Below are 15973 nucleotides of genomic sequence, written 5' to 3'. Positions count from 1 at the left end.
GGACTCAGGGGTCTAGATTATCCTTTTTGATGAGCGGATTAATCCAGGCTTCTTTTATGTCTCCTAGAACATATGCTTCATCAAAGGACTGGTTCACGAACTGGCTGACCCATGGAGCTAGAGTGTCTGCAAAATCCTTAAAGAGCTTGGCAGAAAGCCCCTTTAAATGAGGAGGGTTTTAGGTTATGAATAACCTGTAGGACCTCCATCTCTGATACCTTTTCAAAAGCAAAAGCTTTGAGATGGGTAAGCTCCAGAGGAACCATGGGCTTAGGTGTTGTTTCAATGTCAGAAAGTAAGCCTATTTTGTTTCTGATGGCCTGTCAGTGTTTTTTGTCTTTTTCCTGACAGCTAACTGGGGTGTTTTTTAACTCCTGTAAAATTGAGAATATCTCCTTTGGCTGAGATTTTGCTTTTGAATTCTCTCGTTACATTTTTTGGCTTTAGCTTTGAAAATTGTTAATTTATAGACTTTTACGGTATGTTTATAACTCAAGATTGTCTCAGCTGAAGGAGCCTTTCTCCAAAGGTGCTCCACTTGACGCTTAATCCTCCTAGCTTCTAAGAATTCCCCAGAGAACCATTTATTTTGGTCCGTGGATTTGTTGATCATAGCAGGTTTAAGAGGGGCCAACATGTCTTGGGGGATGATATAATAACGGCAAGCTAATAGAAGAGACTGGATTGACATTAAGTTTCACTAATATTGCTTCACAGTTTTCTATATCAACAGTGTTAGAAATGTAAAGTTTCAAGATTTGCTAAAAAATAATAGCTACCCCCCGCCCCCACTCTCAACCCGATCAACGTGAAGGGCTGAGTAACCGTCAGGAGTAGCCAGTAACATGGCATGATGTGTTGTTTTAATCATCCAGGTTTCCGTAATGAATAAGATATCCAGGTTTTGCTCTGAAATCATATTTGAAATTTCTAGGGCATGTTTTTATAAGATATTGGGTATTTAGTAAGCAGCGATTAAGTTTCCTGTTAGGAGATAGCTTATTATTGACCTCCTCATCCTTAGTTATACAATCCGTTTTATCTTGCACCAGGGGCTTTCCAATCCCGTTGGCCTTGGAAGCTACCTCACAGGACAAGAAGTCACCAGTGTTCTTAGGAATTATAGAGGCCGTAATGATAGGGGGAGGTACAATATGTGTGGAAGCATGGGAAAGTGTCTTGCTTTCATCCCCACCAGTTCATTCAAACCAGATTTCCACTGCCTTGTCCATTAATTGATCCATCCAATGGGATTTAATAGCAGCATCAGGGGGCGGATCAACAACTGAACAGGTAGGTGTGGTCGGTAGAGTGGAAACATAGTGCCCATTACTACAAATAATTTTGGGCGATTTTTGCTTAAGTATCATAGAGGTAGTCATTGCGTTGGCCCGTAGGCTATTGCTTCTTACCTCTGATTTCTCGCTGGAAGTTTGTATTGCTTCTAAGACTTCTTGCAATCCCGTATTTAAGTGGGAGACAGTGCTAGTAGCCCCGTACCTCCCCTTACCTTATATGGACCGTTACAGACCAGCCCTGATGCGCCGGCGCTGACACGCCTGTTGGCTAGATTTATCTGTGGAAGAACTACAAAAACTTGGGGATTATAGTTTTTTAAGCTGCTAAGCGTGTGGCAACCTTTAAAAACTGTATGGAAGCACCGTATGATTTTAGGCTAAATAAAAGAGGAGGCACTTAAAATTACACTTTTCACAAATAAGAATGCAGAAATTAAAATCAAGATTAAAAAATGAGAAATACACATAAGTAAAAGCATTTTCCTCTCTGTGTGCGAACAAACCTGGACTATGTGGACTACCTGGAAGTATGGTCTCCGTGACTTTAAATACTTTCCTACCAGTTACAGACCGTCCGCGACGCGCCAGCGCTGAGGTGCCTATCGGGTAGATTTATCTGTGGAAGAACTCAAAAACTTGGGGATTGTAGTTCTTTAAGCTGCTAAGCGTGTGGTAACCTTTAAAAACTCGGTATTTGCAGATACTACAGTATGGAAGCACAGTATGATTTTAGGCTAAATAAAAAAGGAGGCACTTAAAATTACACTTTTGACAAATAAGAATGCAGACATTAAAATGCAAGATTAAAAAATGCGGAATACACATAAGTAAAAGCACTTACCTCTCTGTGTGCGAACAAACCTGGACTAGGTGGACATGAGGGAGAGAAAGGAAAAGCTTAGCTCTTGGTGCGTGCAAAACTAGGAGCAACTGGCATCAGTGTGAAAACTAGGAGCAACTGGCATCAGTGTGAACCTGTGTTTTAAGTGAATAGTGAGTTTCTAACCAGAGGCGTTTTGTTTCCAGATGGGAGAAGTCAAGTGCCTGACTAATCGCGATACTTTAGAAAGTGAGTGAGGTTTGCAAGTTGCTTTGATCCATGCAGAGTTGGGGCTGTTTTGGTGAGGGGAGAGGGTTATGTTTAGCTATTTGTGCTGGTGTGAATGAGAGTGGTTAGTGGATTTTCTTCTTTCTGGGCGTTTGCAAAGTTTTTTTTGTATGTGCTAGGATTTTTCCCACTGGTCTTGGTTATGGAATGGTATTCACCTCAGTGCAGGCCCACCCTGTGGTGAAATCACGCTTTAAAATGCAAAGAAATAAAATATGTTTAAATTGTGCACATCTTTTCATAATGACAACAAATATCATTTGAGTATATTGTGTGTTACTGAAGTCCAGTTAGTGGGCGTTTTTTAAGCTGCGTGCAGCAACACGGCAAAATAGTGCTTGAATCTGCAGTAAGCTCTCTCTGCCTGTTATTACTTTTGGCCTGTTGTGTTCTCACTGTAATTACACAATCTGCTGAAGAGGTCACATTGCTCGAGTTCCACGTTTGCTCAATTGCCTGACGGCATTCCGAATAAAGCATTCTTTTCATGTTTCCTTTTCTCCAAGGTCACTTTGCATTTGAACCCCATTTCGTCGGTGCACATACACCAGAAGCCAGTCGTGTTCATCCTGAACTCCCCCAGGCCCCTGACGTGGAAAGTGAAAACGGAAAAGCTGGCGGCAGGAGTGCAAAGGTTTTTCTTCGTAAGTATAAATCGGCTCCCGGCTCATCACTGTCGCTCTCCCTAAGTATAAGCCGGCTCCCGACTCACCACTGTCGCTCTCTGAAACATCTCAAACGCCCGAAGCCTGTGTTTAATTAAAACGAATGGTAAATGCTCGCGCGCACTTTTGGGCTCCTGGGAGCAAGTACTTGCCATTGTAAAGTGGTACAGAGCGTGCCCAATTACTTATTATATTGGAGGAATAAAAAAGATCCACTGTGGCTGTAAATTGCTGTTAGAACAAGCAATAAATTGGTCTGGTAAAGTAAAGATAATTTGTGTAAAATCTTAATGTCAGTTGAGCGAAAGCTTCCAGACGCTTCCAGGGAATGCTATGCTCGTTGGGCAGCTCTGCTAGACTTGGCAAATCTGGAGGTGCAGGCAGGAAGTTCTAGAAACCGTCCGGCGCGTGGTTTGCAAAGGAAAGTGTATTGAAGATTATATATTTATTTAATGTATTAATGTATTGAATATGTGTATGGCGCCAATACAACAAATGGTGCTTCAAGGCGCCACCATGCAAACAGCGGGGTGGAGGGCGAGGGGTTGTCAAGGGAGAAGATAACAATAACATTATATACTCGGCAGTATTTTTGGAATCAGATCTTAAATGGAACTCGGGTATCTGTGACGATTGCAACAGTAAAGTGCACTGAGGATTTTTTTAATGATAAAAGTCGTTTTAGGATTGGAATGTACCTATTTATGAATATTGTAGATTTTGTAGGAACTGTTGAGGTTTATCAAAGTATGTTATTTATTGTGCTTTCAAAAATGGTTGAAATAGAATGTGGTGATCTCTGTTTTTGTGAATGAAGCATTGTTTTATTCTGATAAAGTGTGAGGTTTGTTTGAATAACCATAAACACATCGATAATAAGTATTGCCCCTCTCTGGCTTAGTGCGGCCCTGTATTAGCAACACATTGATCGCACGTGCCTCAGCGCTTGCTTGAGTTCCCTCTCCAGGCAGCTCCAGCTCTTACTCCTCCTATCTTATTCGCTTCGGCTGATGTGGGCGAAGGCAAACTGGTCAGAATATTCCTGTAGGGAGGACTTTCGGATTAGTGCCAGAATGCATTGTCATAATTGGAGCCTTTTTTAATCCCCGCTGTGCGTTTATCCCATGTTGCTGCAGTTTTCCAGTGCACGTATGCTATCAGCTGTATTTCTATTACGTTTTTTGATGAATGGTACCTCGCTGTAACTGCTCCATGAAGTAAGAATGCTTCTGCTTCTTCCACTGTGCTGTGTAATTGATCGATTGCATATTTTCTTTCTAATTGTTGGAGGGCGCAATACAACCCCTTTCGGCTTTCACCAAATAAACCCTTAGCAGGTGTGAATCGATTTTTGGGTCGTACTTTAGCTGCTGCTGTACTGATGGAGTTGCAGCTGAGTGGTGCAGACCTTTTCATTTCTAAAAGCCACCCCCATCTACAGGCACTTCAGCGGCCTCTAGTGTATTGACCCCCTGACCACATGTGCTTTTACAGTAATAACTGATGTATCACTGCTTTGCCCTCACTGTTCTCTCATGCCTATTATTCCAGTCTTCTTTCTGTGTCTATGAATGATAGATAGTCCACATTGACGTCTTTACCTCTGAGAGCACCAGGCAGATACCAGGCGAGATGGATGAGTTATCATGGAGGAAGAAAACATATCGTGTTGCAAGAGCTCAACCATGAGAGGGGAGGATACGGTCAGGAACTGATTAAAGGATGCACTAGGGAATGATGAGATGAAAGCGGGGGCTCCAAAGAGATTGTGAGGAGCATAGTAGAGGTCAGGGGAGTGACCAAAATGGAGAGAGTGGAGACACATTCCAGAAGTCAGACTGCATTACTGATTCCAAAACCCTTTCAAAGTGCAACACCAGTCTAGGGTAAAGATACCCCCCACCCTTTGAATGCCTGAGGCCAAGACCATGTTGCCTCTCCACCACTCATGATGGCAGCTGCCTTCAGTGTACATACACCATTGCCCACACCATCACCCACTGGCTCCTCTTTACTTGCTGTCTTCCCAATTTTAATCAGTCTAAATGTGAATGGATTATATACTCACAGACAATGAAATATAATCTAACCTTTTGGAAAAAGTAAATCTGCCATTAGTTTGGATTGGGACTCGCCGCCAGAGAGGATCCACTGCTATTGTCTCTAGATTTAAATGGGATGAGACAGATTTACAGTCTGTGTGGTGATTCCTGTCAGAGTGGCTATATCATTATGGAGGCACTGTGATGGTATTTGGACAAAGGGTTGTAAATTGGGAAGATGGTTCCTACACGATAGTTATATACAAGAGCACAGTAACAGATGATTTTAGCTTTCTACGTGGTAAAATGCTAGCCTAAGTCATCTTCCTCAATGCTGTACATTCTGTGGGAGTTGGTCTGGAAGCAGTTGGTACACCTAGCTCGAGGCACTTTCATTTTACAGGTATTTGCCAAGACCAACACCATGTGTTGATAGGATACACCTTTCTTTAGTGGTAGGCACCAGTATAGGTTTTGGCTAGATTGCATCATGGCTTGGTCTCGAAGGTATTCTGTGCATCAATTCCAGTGTACACCATCTTTCTGATCGACAGACACTAAGTGTTGATGCACAGGAATGGCAGCAGATAGGATTAATAGGAAAGGGGTAAGTGGAACTTGGTGTGTGGTTACGACATTGGGTCAGCATGAGGGTACATTATAGGGAATAAGGACCTCTATCGAAGATTTGTTTCAAACGAATGAGAATATGACTAATTGTATGGGTTTTTCTAACATAACAATGCAGTGCCACGTGATGGATATTGAAGCCAGACAAAGGAAGGTTGGGGATGGTGTATTGAATAATTTAACAGGCAGGTTGGAAAAGGTCAAGGTTAGACCTGATGGAAGAGAGGGCGCATGCTACCTTTTTTTGTATTTTCGTAAGGAATTTGCAGGCCGATTCATGGAATTAATGTGCGCCGAAAATTCCCGCGCAAGCGTGCGAAACCGTGCAAATCGCAGTGCAAGTGTGAAAATCGCAGCAAAACCTGTGCACATTGATGCATGGAAGTCCGTGCACGAGTAAAATCTGGGATGTGCGCTGAAAATCTGCATGGCGCACGCCGGCTCACAGGTCATCTAACGGCGTGCGCTACGGCCACAGCGAAAGCGCACATAGCATGGCGCACATAACAAAAGTAGGCGTAACACGGGGCGTGACACGCGGAATGGGGAACAACGTGTGAAAATGTGGGCGTCACGGGGGAAGTACATGAGGCAAGTGCGCGGAACGCCCACACGTTCGCCTACAACACGTGTTCATGGAATGGAATAGGGCAAACCAGCGCACGGGCGAAGACGCGCACAAGCCTAAACACGTCCGCCACACGAAGGCAGGCGGTAGCGTCCCTGCGCATGAAAAAAATGTGCGCCAAAATGTGCACTAACAAAAAGCACGTATATACAGCTCTGATGATTGTCCCATACTGTGGCCCTCTAGGACAAATGCTGTGAAAAGGCGTACGGACAAACACGGACACCCGCTGTGTCAAAAATAGCGTGTGCGTGTATTTCGGGGATGTGTGGGAAGTTTCACACGCGATTGCCCTTGGGCGAGCGGCGTACGTGTAAATCTGGGGTTCGTGGGAAGTTTCACACGCGATAGGCCCTGTGCGAGTGGGGTGCGTGTATTCCTGGGGTTCGCGTGAAGTTGCACAGGCGATTGGCCTGGGTACGTGTAGATCTGGGGTTCGCGGGAAGTCTCACAGGCGATAGGCCCTGTGCGAGTGGGGTGCGTGTATTCCTGGGGTTTGCGTGAAGTTTCACACGCGATTGGCCTGGGTACCTGTAAATCTGGGGTTTGCGGGAAGTTTCACACGTGATTGGCCTTGGACGAGCCGGGTATGTGTATTTCTGGGGAGCGCGGGAAGTTTCACACGCAATTTCAGCAGGGTACGTGTATTTCTGGGGTTCGCGGGAACTTTCACACGCGATTCCAGCAGGGTACATGTATTTCTGGGGGTTGCGGGAAGTTTCACACGCGATAGGCCCTGTGCGAGTGGGGTACGTGCATATCTGGGGTGCAGGGGAGTCCTACATGTGAATTGGCAGTGTGTGTCCTCCCAGGTGTTCCCTCTACACCCTCCACGGCCCCTGCAGGCAGCTCACACCACAGGCAGACCATCCATCATGGGCATTCCCCCCAGGCAAGCCACATGTCAGCTTGCACTACTGATCACCAACGCATGACCCCCTCCACCCCCACCCCCCAGCACTGAGGGGCACCTACCAGCAGGCCCCCACTCATGTCCCCGAGCACTCCCACCCCCCAGCACTGAGGGGCACCTGCCAGCAGGCCCCCACTCATGTCCCCCAGCACCCCCACCCCCCATCACCGAGGGGTACCTGCCAGCAGGCCCCCACTCATGTTCCCCCAGCACCCCCACCCCCCAGTAGTGCAGGGCACCTGCCAGCAGGCCCCCACTCATGTCCCCCAGCACCCCCATCCCCCAGCAGTGCAGGGAACCTGCCAGCAGCCCCCACTCATGTCCCCTTGCACCCCCACCCCCCAGCAGTCAGGGGCACCTGCTAGCAGGTCCCCACTCATGTCCCACTCATGTCCCCTTGCACCCCCACCCCCCAGCACTGAGGTGCACCTGCCAGCAGGCCCCCACTCATGTCCCACTCATGTCCCCTTGCACCCCCACCCCCCAGCACCGAGGGGCACCTGCCAGCAGGCCCCCACTTATGTCCCCCCAGCACCCCCACCCCCCAGCACTGAGGGGCACCTGCCAACAGGCCCCCACTCCTGTCCCCCAGCACCCCCAGCAGTGAAATGGCGATCTCATGACACAAACCAAAAGTCAACTATGTACATTAACACATGTCCGCCACACGAAGGCAGGCTGTAGCGTCCCTCCGCATTGAGAAAATGTGCGCTAACAAAAAGCACGTATATACAGCTCTGATGAATGTCCCATACTGTGGCCCTCTAGGACAAATGACGTGCAAAGGGGTACGCGACAAACACGGACACCCGCTGTGTCAAAAATAGCGTGTATTTTGGGGGTGCGCGGGAAGTTTCACACACGATTGGGCCTGGGCAAGCGGGGTACTTGTATTACTGGGGTGGGCGGGGAAGTACAGGAGGCAAATGCATGGAATGCCCCCACGCACGCGCCAAAAAAGACGCGCTAATCCGGAAACACGTACGCCTGCAGGAAGCAGGCGTACGTGGACCAGCGCAGCATAAAAGTGCGCGCAAACAACAAGCAAGCTCAGACGCCAGGATGAACATACCGTTCCTAGCAGCAGTGGTCCTGGGATACCGCAGGAGGAGGAGGATGATAGTCAGGCCCAGAATTTTCACACCCAGAACCAGCCTTTTTGGCATGCCTGATGACCAGGTGTATGGGAGGTACAGGTTTCCACCTCACATAATACTCAACCTGGTCAGTGAGTGGGAGGATGACCTCACATCACCCACCCTCTGCTCCCAAGCACTCAGCTCCCTGGAGAAGGTCCTCAATGTACTGCACTTTTTGGCCACCAGAATTTTTCAGCGGACAAGTGCCATAGTGGGGGGGGTATCACAGGCCACGCAGTCACGCTGCCTACACCAGGTCTTGGCCATCATGACTGCACGCCCATCAGTCCGCAGGCCCATATACCTGCCCAGAATACCTGCAGAAAAGCAGGCTGCCGTCCAGGATTTCTAAGGGGTGGCACAATTCCCCAAAGTCCTAGGTGCCATTGATTGCACCCATGTGGCTCTACGTCTCCCCAGGGCATCAGAGCACATCTATAGAAACCGCAAGCACTGGCATTCCATCAACGTGCAGGTAGTATGTGATGCCAAGGGAATCATCACCTCAGTATATGCCAGCTATCCAGGGTCCACCCACGACAGTTTCATTTACAAAATGTCAACCCTAAACCGGAACCTAGAAGCTGGGCGGCATGGCGATACATGGCTGCTTGCGAGTATAAAAGCCACAGCACATGCATGCATGCCAGTTACTGAGTAATGTCACAACCCCACTAATGATACCCATCACCACCTCCCCAGGGGACAGTGCCTACCCTCTGAGCACCCACATAATGACGCCAATTCGGAGCCCCACCACGCCACCCGAGGTAAGATGCAACACAGCCCATATTGCAACCCGGGGCATAGTGGAGCGCACATTCGGAGTGCTCAAGTCACGCTTTCGCTTCCTTGACCGTTCTGGCGGGCAGCTGTTATACGCTCCCCCAGTAGTGTGTAGGATCATAGTGGCAGCATGTGTCCTGCACAACGTTGCAACACGCCGGGGCCGGCCGGTGGATATGGTGGTGCCCCCACATCCCCAACCACATGCACGCCCGCTGCGCATGGGAGGGGAAAGGGCACGGGGTGAGGCAGCCCGAACACAGCTGGTGGCTAATTACTTCACTTAGAATCACACCCCTGTGGAGTGCACACAGCCCTGCCACATACCAGCTGACAATCAATGATGATGACACAAGGGACAGTCAACTGTCACAACCATACCAGCCTGAGATTGGTCACCTGGAAGTGTCACAATGTGTGCATCCCTACCTACAGAAACACCACCAATGCCGTGTCATCAAAAGACACATATGCTGCTAAATGCATTACCCCCTTGCAAAATACAACATGAGAACAGTGCCATGTCACCCAACCCCTCCCCAGCACCGCCACCCAAAACACCATGGCATGTCATGCTATGTGAGAGCAAACAAAGCAATCCCGAAAACGTGACACAAGTGTCACAAAGTACAGTGTCCCTAATGGAAACTGGCCACACACAATATGCTCCTAGTAATGTTGAACTGACAACACACATGACCAAATACTTACCAACAATACAATGCAGCTACACAAGCTCAAACATAAGTAAAACATGACAATACTAAGTAAAAGTAGTCGTAGCCTTACAACCTGAATATGCCACCACATCGCCCCCTTCCAACTGTAGTCTTGCAGGCTTCCAAACTTGTCTGTGTACTGCATACAACATGAACTCCATCTCCAAACTAGACGGCCTTGGGAAGACATGAGGAATGAACCTGCAAATTTAGAGGGAGACATGGAAGCAGAAGCATACATAATTACAACATGCAGTGTACAATACAACAACAATATACACAAGGAATGTCAACACAGTATTGACTACAGACTGCCCACAGAGCTCATGGGAGCCCAACATCACTGTGTACATCACTGTCACTTGGTCACACCCTTTGCAAGCCCATGGAAACGGGAAGCAGGAGGGGTGTGTGACTCACAAACCCAAGCATCGAACCCAAACTCAGGACAAGCCTGCATGTGCCCAGCCAGAATACAGTGGATGCCCACGGGAGCCACACAAGGCAATACACTGTCAAAAAATAATCAAAAATCAAAAATCAAAAAATCAAAAATCAAAAATGGCCATGTGGGGGCTGGGGGGGAGGCCACCGAGGAGGTCCGAGGACAGGGTGCGCACCAACAGCCACCTGTGTGGATGTTGGGAAAAAGAAACACCTCCATGGGCTCATGGCCTGCATGGCTATGCTATCGTGGGAGAACTGCTGCCGTCGCTCTCATGACCCTCTGCTGCTGCATCGGGAGGTGGTGGTGCTATGGGAGGCAGCTCACGCAAAGCCCTGGTATGGTCCTCCATGGCAGCAAGCATCCGGGTGTTGAAGGTCTGGTTCTGGAGGATTATAGTGCAGAGATCCCCATGCAACACCTGACGTGATGCCAGGATCTCCTCCCGAGTTGCCCGCATCTCAGCTGAGAGCGTACTTGTGAGCTGCTCCAGCCGCTGTTCTGCCCTTAAATAAGTGGAAGCCTCAAGGTCCAGAAGAGTCTGCCTGAGGTTATGGAGTTCTTCCCTCAGGGCTTCCCTGTGGGCCTGGGACTCTATTGAGATGGATTGGCGCAGAGTCTCCAGTGCCGCCTGTCGGTCCCTGTTGGACGCCAACATGTCTTCCCTGTGTGATTTGCAAATGGAGTCTGTTGCCTGCTGTAGTTGCTCCATCTGCCTTTCAGGGGGGATAATGGAAGTGGCCACCCTCTCCATTGCCTGAGCCATCATTTCAACTGATGCTGCCTGTTGGGTTGCCATAGCGTACATGGAGTTCTCCCATACGGTATTGCCTGGTGGCGTACGGCCACCGCGTCGACAGGCACCACGCCTGTTTGGGGCAAGGCGATGTGCACCTTGCTGTGCTGGCACCGCCTGAGGCTGCAGGACTGCATTCCCCCTCTGATCTGCTGGCCCAGGAACAGGATCAGATGCTGTGGAGTGTGACCCTGCATCCGTAACCACCAAAGGCGCCTCTACCAACACTGACATCCCCATAGAGGGTTCTACCCCTGGTGCAGGTGGGTTGGACAGAACAGAATCCCTGCCAGAAACACTTACCTGCAACGGCACATAGGTCTCATCATCCGAATGAACACCTGAATAGGGGAGTCTAGGGAGGTGCACCCAGAGAGGGAGGTGCACCCAGAGACACCCCTGGAAAGTATGGTCTGCAGGAGGATTGGGTTCTCACCCACCACCACACCACATCCCCCGCTGGTGCCCGGTCATGCCTGGGATTCCTCCTGGGTCTGCACCATCTCCTCAACCTCAACAGCATCATTTACTTGACAAGTAAAGCCATATGTCAGTGATTGAGTACTGTCACCTATCCATGTGATATGGACATGATGGCATGATTAATGCTGCATGCTGTGACTAAATACACATGTGCCACTCACTGCAACACATGCAGTGTACAAGAATACAGTAATTGTTGTCTGATCTATTTTTCGTCACATTGACATCACAGGAAACATCTGTCATTTTCCACATGCAAACAGGCACTCATCTAAACATTTGTGCAGGCCAATACTCCATCAGCCTGAATGGTCTCATTGTGTACATAACCAGGTAAAACATTGCCCCAGTGTGGCCAGTAAACAATGACCGAAGCATATCACATATGTCACAATCAGCTGGTTCCGCCGGCAGGCGGATTCGCCGGCGGCCAGCACTAAGGCCACACAAAGGCCTGTTCCTGCGCCCCAGTTCCCCCATTCCATCTTCCTCGTCGAGGGGTGAGGGCAGGAGCCCCCCCAGCCCAGCAGAGGATCCAGGCTCCAGCGCAACACGGACAGGGCCTGCCTGACCCTGTCCCCCTACAGCGCCTGACTTGCCCATGCCGGGCGCGAAGCGGCGCGAAACCGAGGCTGAGCCTCGATCACATCAGCTGGTTCCGCCGGCAGGCGGATTCGCCGGCGGCCAGCACTAAGGCCACACAAAGGCCTGTTCCTGCGCCCCAGTTCCCCCATTCCATCTTCCTCGTCGAGGGGTGAGGGCAGGAGCCCCCCCAGCCCAGCAGAGGATCCAGGCTCCAGCGCAACACGGACAGGGCCTGCCTGACCCTGTCCCCCTACAGCGCCTGACTTGCCCATGCCGGGCGCGAAGCGGCGCGAAACCGAGGCTGAGCCTCGATCACATCAGCTGGTTCCGCCGGCAGGCGGATTCGCCGGCGGCCAGCACTAAGGCCACACAAAGGCCTGTTCCTGCGCCTGCTACGCGCATGGGAGCGCGGCGTGGCCACCCCCCCTGCACAAATTTTCTACACTCCAACCGATACACTTCCACCCGGACAATGAAGAACGTACTGTAAGTACTTGCCAGCACCGGAGACACCACTGTATGTTTAAACCCTAACTGACTCTATTGAAATCTGCTATATTGTGCCTTTTGGTCGCCTACAGACCATCTAGCCTGCTATATTGTGCCTTGTGGTCGCCTACAGACCATCTAGCCTGCTATATTGTGCCTTTTGGTCGCCTACAGACCATCTAGCCTGCTATATTGTGCCTTTTGGTCGCCTACAGACCATCTAGTCTGCTATATTGTGCCTTTTGGTCGCCTACAGACCATCTAGTCTGCTATATTGTGCCCTGGTGCATACATTTAACATGTACTTTTCCTATACGCCTCAGTCTAGAATGTGCCTATCTGCTAGCCTCTGTGCCTAGTCCATTGACCACCGTGCCCGCTGTACCGACTCTGACCTGACTACCTACCCTCCTGCCTATCCCGACCCAGTCGGCTCCCACCTCACCTCAAACTACTCTATTACTACCACCTAGTCAACCTCGGCCAACTACACCTGGGTCTTACTCTGACCACCCATGGCAAACTTCTACTTAGCCGCGCTCACCCTAACAGCTACACTCGCCCTGCTCCACCTCAACAACACTACCCACCACAAACCCCTTCCGCAATCACTACCAACCCAACTTACTATGGGCTTTTTGGAGGCCCAACATACTGACAAGCCCGACGCCCTCAGTCCTATAGAATGGATCCGCCGATTTGCTGCTCCACCCACTCCTTGGAACCCATGCACATTAAAAGACAGAAACCTGAGACTCGGCTCTCGGTTCATAACCCCCAAAACACTCGCCAAAAAACACTCCTTTCATCCCGCACACATTCAAGCAAACTCCGCTCAAACCTTGAACATCACCCAATCAGCCCTCTTGAGTACATCTGAACAACCACTAATCAAGGGCGCCCTTGTCAATGCCCGCTCCCTGGTCGCCCATGCGCTAGATATCGCAGACTTCATCTCTGTCAACAATCTACACTTCCTGGCTATCACGGAAACTTGGCTGCACCAAGCAGCAGGCCCAGCCTTATCCCTCGCCATCCCAGAAGGTTATTCAATACTAAGGAAAGACCGGGACACAGGCAAAGGAGGAGGAGTAGCCTTCATCGCTAAAACATCCCTTGGACTTAGATTAATCCCGCCGCCTAGCTTCCGATCTGCAGAACTTCTGTCAGCTAAGCTCCAACTCTCTGCCACACAAACCATACTATTACACCTCCTTTACAGACCTCCAGGCCCCATCACCACATTTGAGGAAGAGATATCTGACCTCTTGACCACCAACACCAAAACAGGATCTCAAATTATCCTTCTTGGCGACCTCAACCTCGGTCTCGGCGACCCAAACGATACCAATGCACTCTCCCTGGAAAGCACCATCTCCCAACTAGGGTTCAAGCTTAGAATCACAGACCCTACCCACAACAAAGGCAGGACCCTGGACTGGCTAGCGGATCTCAACTGCTCTACGACCATTACAAAAAACGAGCAAACTGCTTGGTCTGACCACCACGCCATCTCCTTCTCCATACAAGGGAATCCACAACCAAACTCTCCAACCCCTACCATCCCCCAAACCCTCACCAGAAACAACCGCAACATTACTTTACAAAACCTCTGCCCACTTATAGACAATATCTGTACCCCTACAAACTACGCCAACCTAGATGCAGAGAAACTCGCTGACCTCTACAACAAAACGTTAGAATCAGCAATAGACACCATCGCCCCACTCAAACTCACCAAAGCCAAACCGGCAGCTCATATGAACAAATGGTTCACACCAGAGCTAAAAATCCTCCGAAACTCCAAACGAGCCGCAGAAGCCACCTGGAGAAAAATGCCCAACCTTTCCAACAAAACTCAACTCTCGATAGCAGCCACCACCTACAAAACTGCTATCCTTAAGGCCAAAAAAGAGACATATGATAACAGAATTGAGAACGCCAAATCCAAAACAAAAGAGCTCTTCAATATCCTTAGGGAACTCGAATCCCCCCCCACTCTGGCTGAAACCTGCGTGAAAGATGCAGACTGGTGTGAGAGGATTCAAAAAGCCCTTGCAGACAAAATCACCATGTTACAATCCAAAATCGAACTGAAAAAGCTCAGCCTATCCAAAAAAACAAACCACCCTCCGCCCACCACCCCCAAAACACCTACTTGCCCCCCCTTCTCCTTCTCACCAGTTTCCACTAAAGAAGTGGAAAGCATCATTAAGGGCCTCAAGCCCTCTAGATGCCAAGGGGACTCATGCCCAGCTCCCATCATCCAAGAAGGCGCCAACACTCTGGCCCCCTTCATAACAGCCCTCATCAATGCATCCTTCAAATCAAGCTCAGTGCCCAGTAGCCTCAAGGAGGCCTGGGTCATGCCACTTCTAAAAAAACCTAATCTAGACCCCAATAACCCAACTAATTACAGGCCAATCACCACCGTTCCCTACATCCTAAAGATCCTAGACAGAGTGGCCTACCTGCAAATACAGAAGCACCTGGAAGACAACAACCTCCTGGGTCTCAGACAATCCGGCTTCAGGCCAAGGCATGGAACAGAGTCAGCCCTACTGGACCTAAAAATCCAGATGGACGAGGCAAAGGACAAGGGTAATCTAGCCATTCTCCTACTGCTAGATCTATCAGCTGCCTTCGACCTCGTCGACCATCAGATCCTCACAGAACATCTGATGACCTCAGCGGCCTTCTCTAACCAGGCGACTGCCTGGATCCAGTCCTTCCTAACCAACCGAACCACCCGAGTCTTCTCCCCAGGGGCATCAGCACTCCCTGTCCCCATCACCTGCGGCGTTCCTCAAGGCTCGTGCGTCTCGCCGACCCTATACAATATCTTCACAAAGCTATTGTTTGACCGCCTAGATAATCTAGGTGTCACTTACACAAACTATGCTGACGATACCCAGGTTCTCATCACCCTATCAGGGTGCTACGACGAGGACTCCACCAAAATCAACAACCTTTATTTAGAGATCCAAGCCTGGATGGCAGAGCACGGCCTATGCCTCAACGATGAGAAAACTGAGCTCCTCATTGTCGGCTCCCAACCCCGGCTAAACAAACTAGACCCCCGTTACGCGTCCTTCAACATAGACGGTAACCTAATCACAGTAGCCAAAGAAATTAAAACCCTTGGGGTTTATCTAGACTCTACTCTCTCGCTCAAAAGACAGGTGAACGCAACTGCCTCTTCAACCGCTTACACCAATAAGCTCATCAACGCCTGCAAACCTTTCCT

At 49.5% G+C, this 15973-nt stretch overlaps 1 protein-coding gene across 2 annotated transcripts in view; it reads left to right on the top strand.

The window, feature by feature from the left end:
- Positions 1-15973, top strand: part of TGFBR3 (transforming growth factor beta receptor 3) — a 486836-nt gene that overhangs the window by 208111 nt on the left and 262752 nt on the right. For both annotated transcript variants that reach the window (XM_069641782.1, XM_069641781.1), the window contains exon 3: positions 2913-3050. In XM_069641782.1, the coding sequence (XP_069497883.1) occupies positions 2913-3050 (138 nt within the window). The remainder of the gene's footprint in view (positions 1-2912; positions 3051-15973) is intronic.

The sequence above is a fragment of the Ambystoma mexicanum genome, chromosome 1q (genome assembly GCF_040938575.1).
Source record: "Ambystoma mexicanum isolate Mex_15411 chromosome 1q, UKY_AmexF1_1, whole genome shotgun sequence".
NCBI classification, from domain to species: domain Eukaryota; kingdom Metazoa; phylum Chordata; class Amphibia; order Caudata; family Ambystomatidae; genus Ambystoma; species Ambystoma mexicanum.
This window is presented reverse-complemented; position numbering and strand designations above follow the sequence as displayed.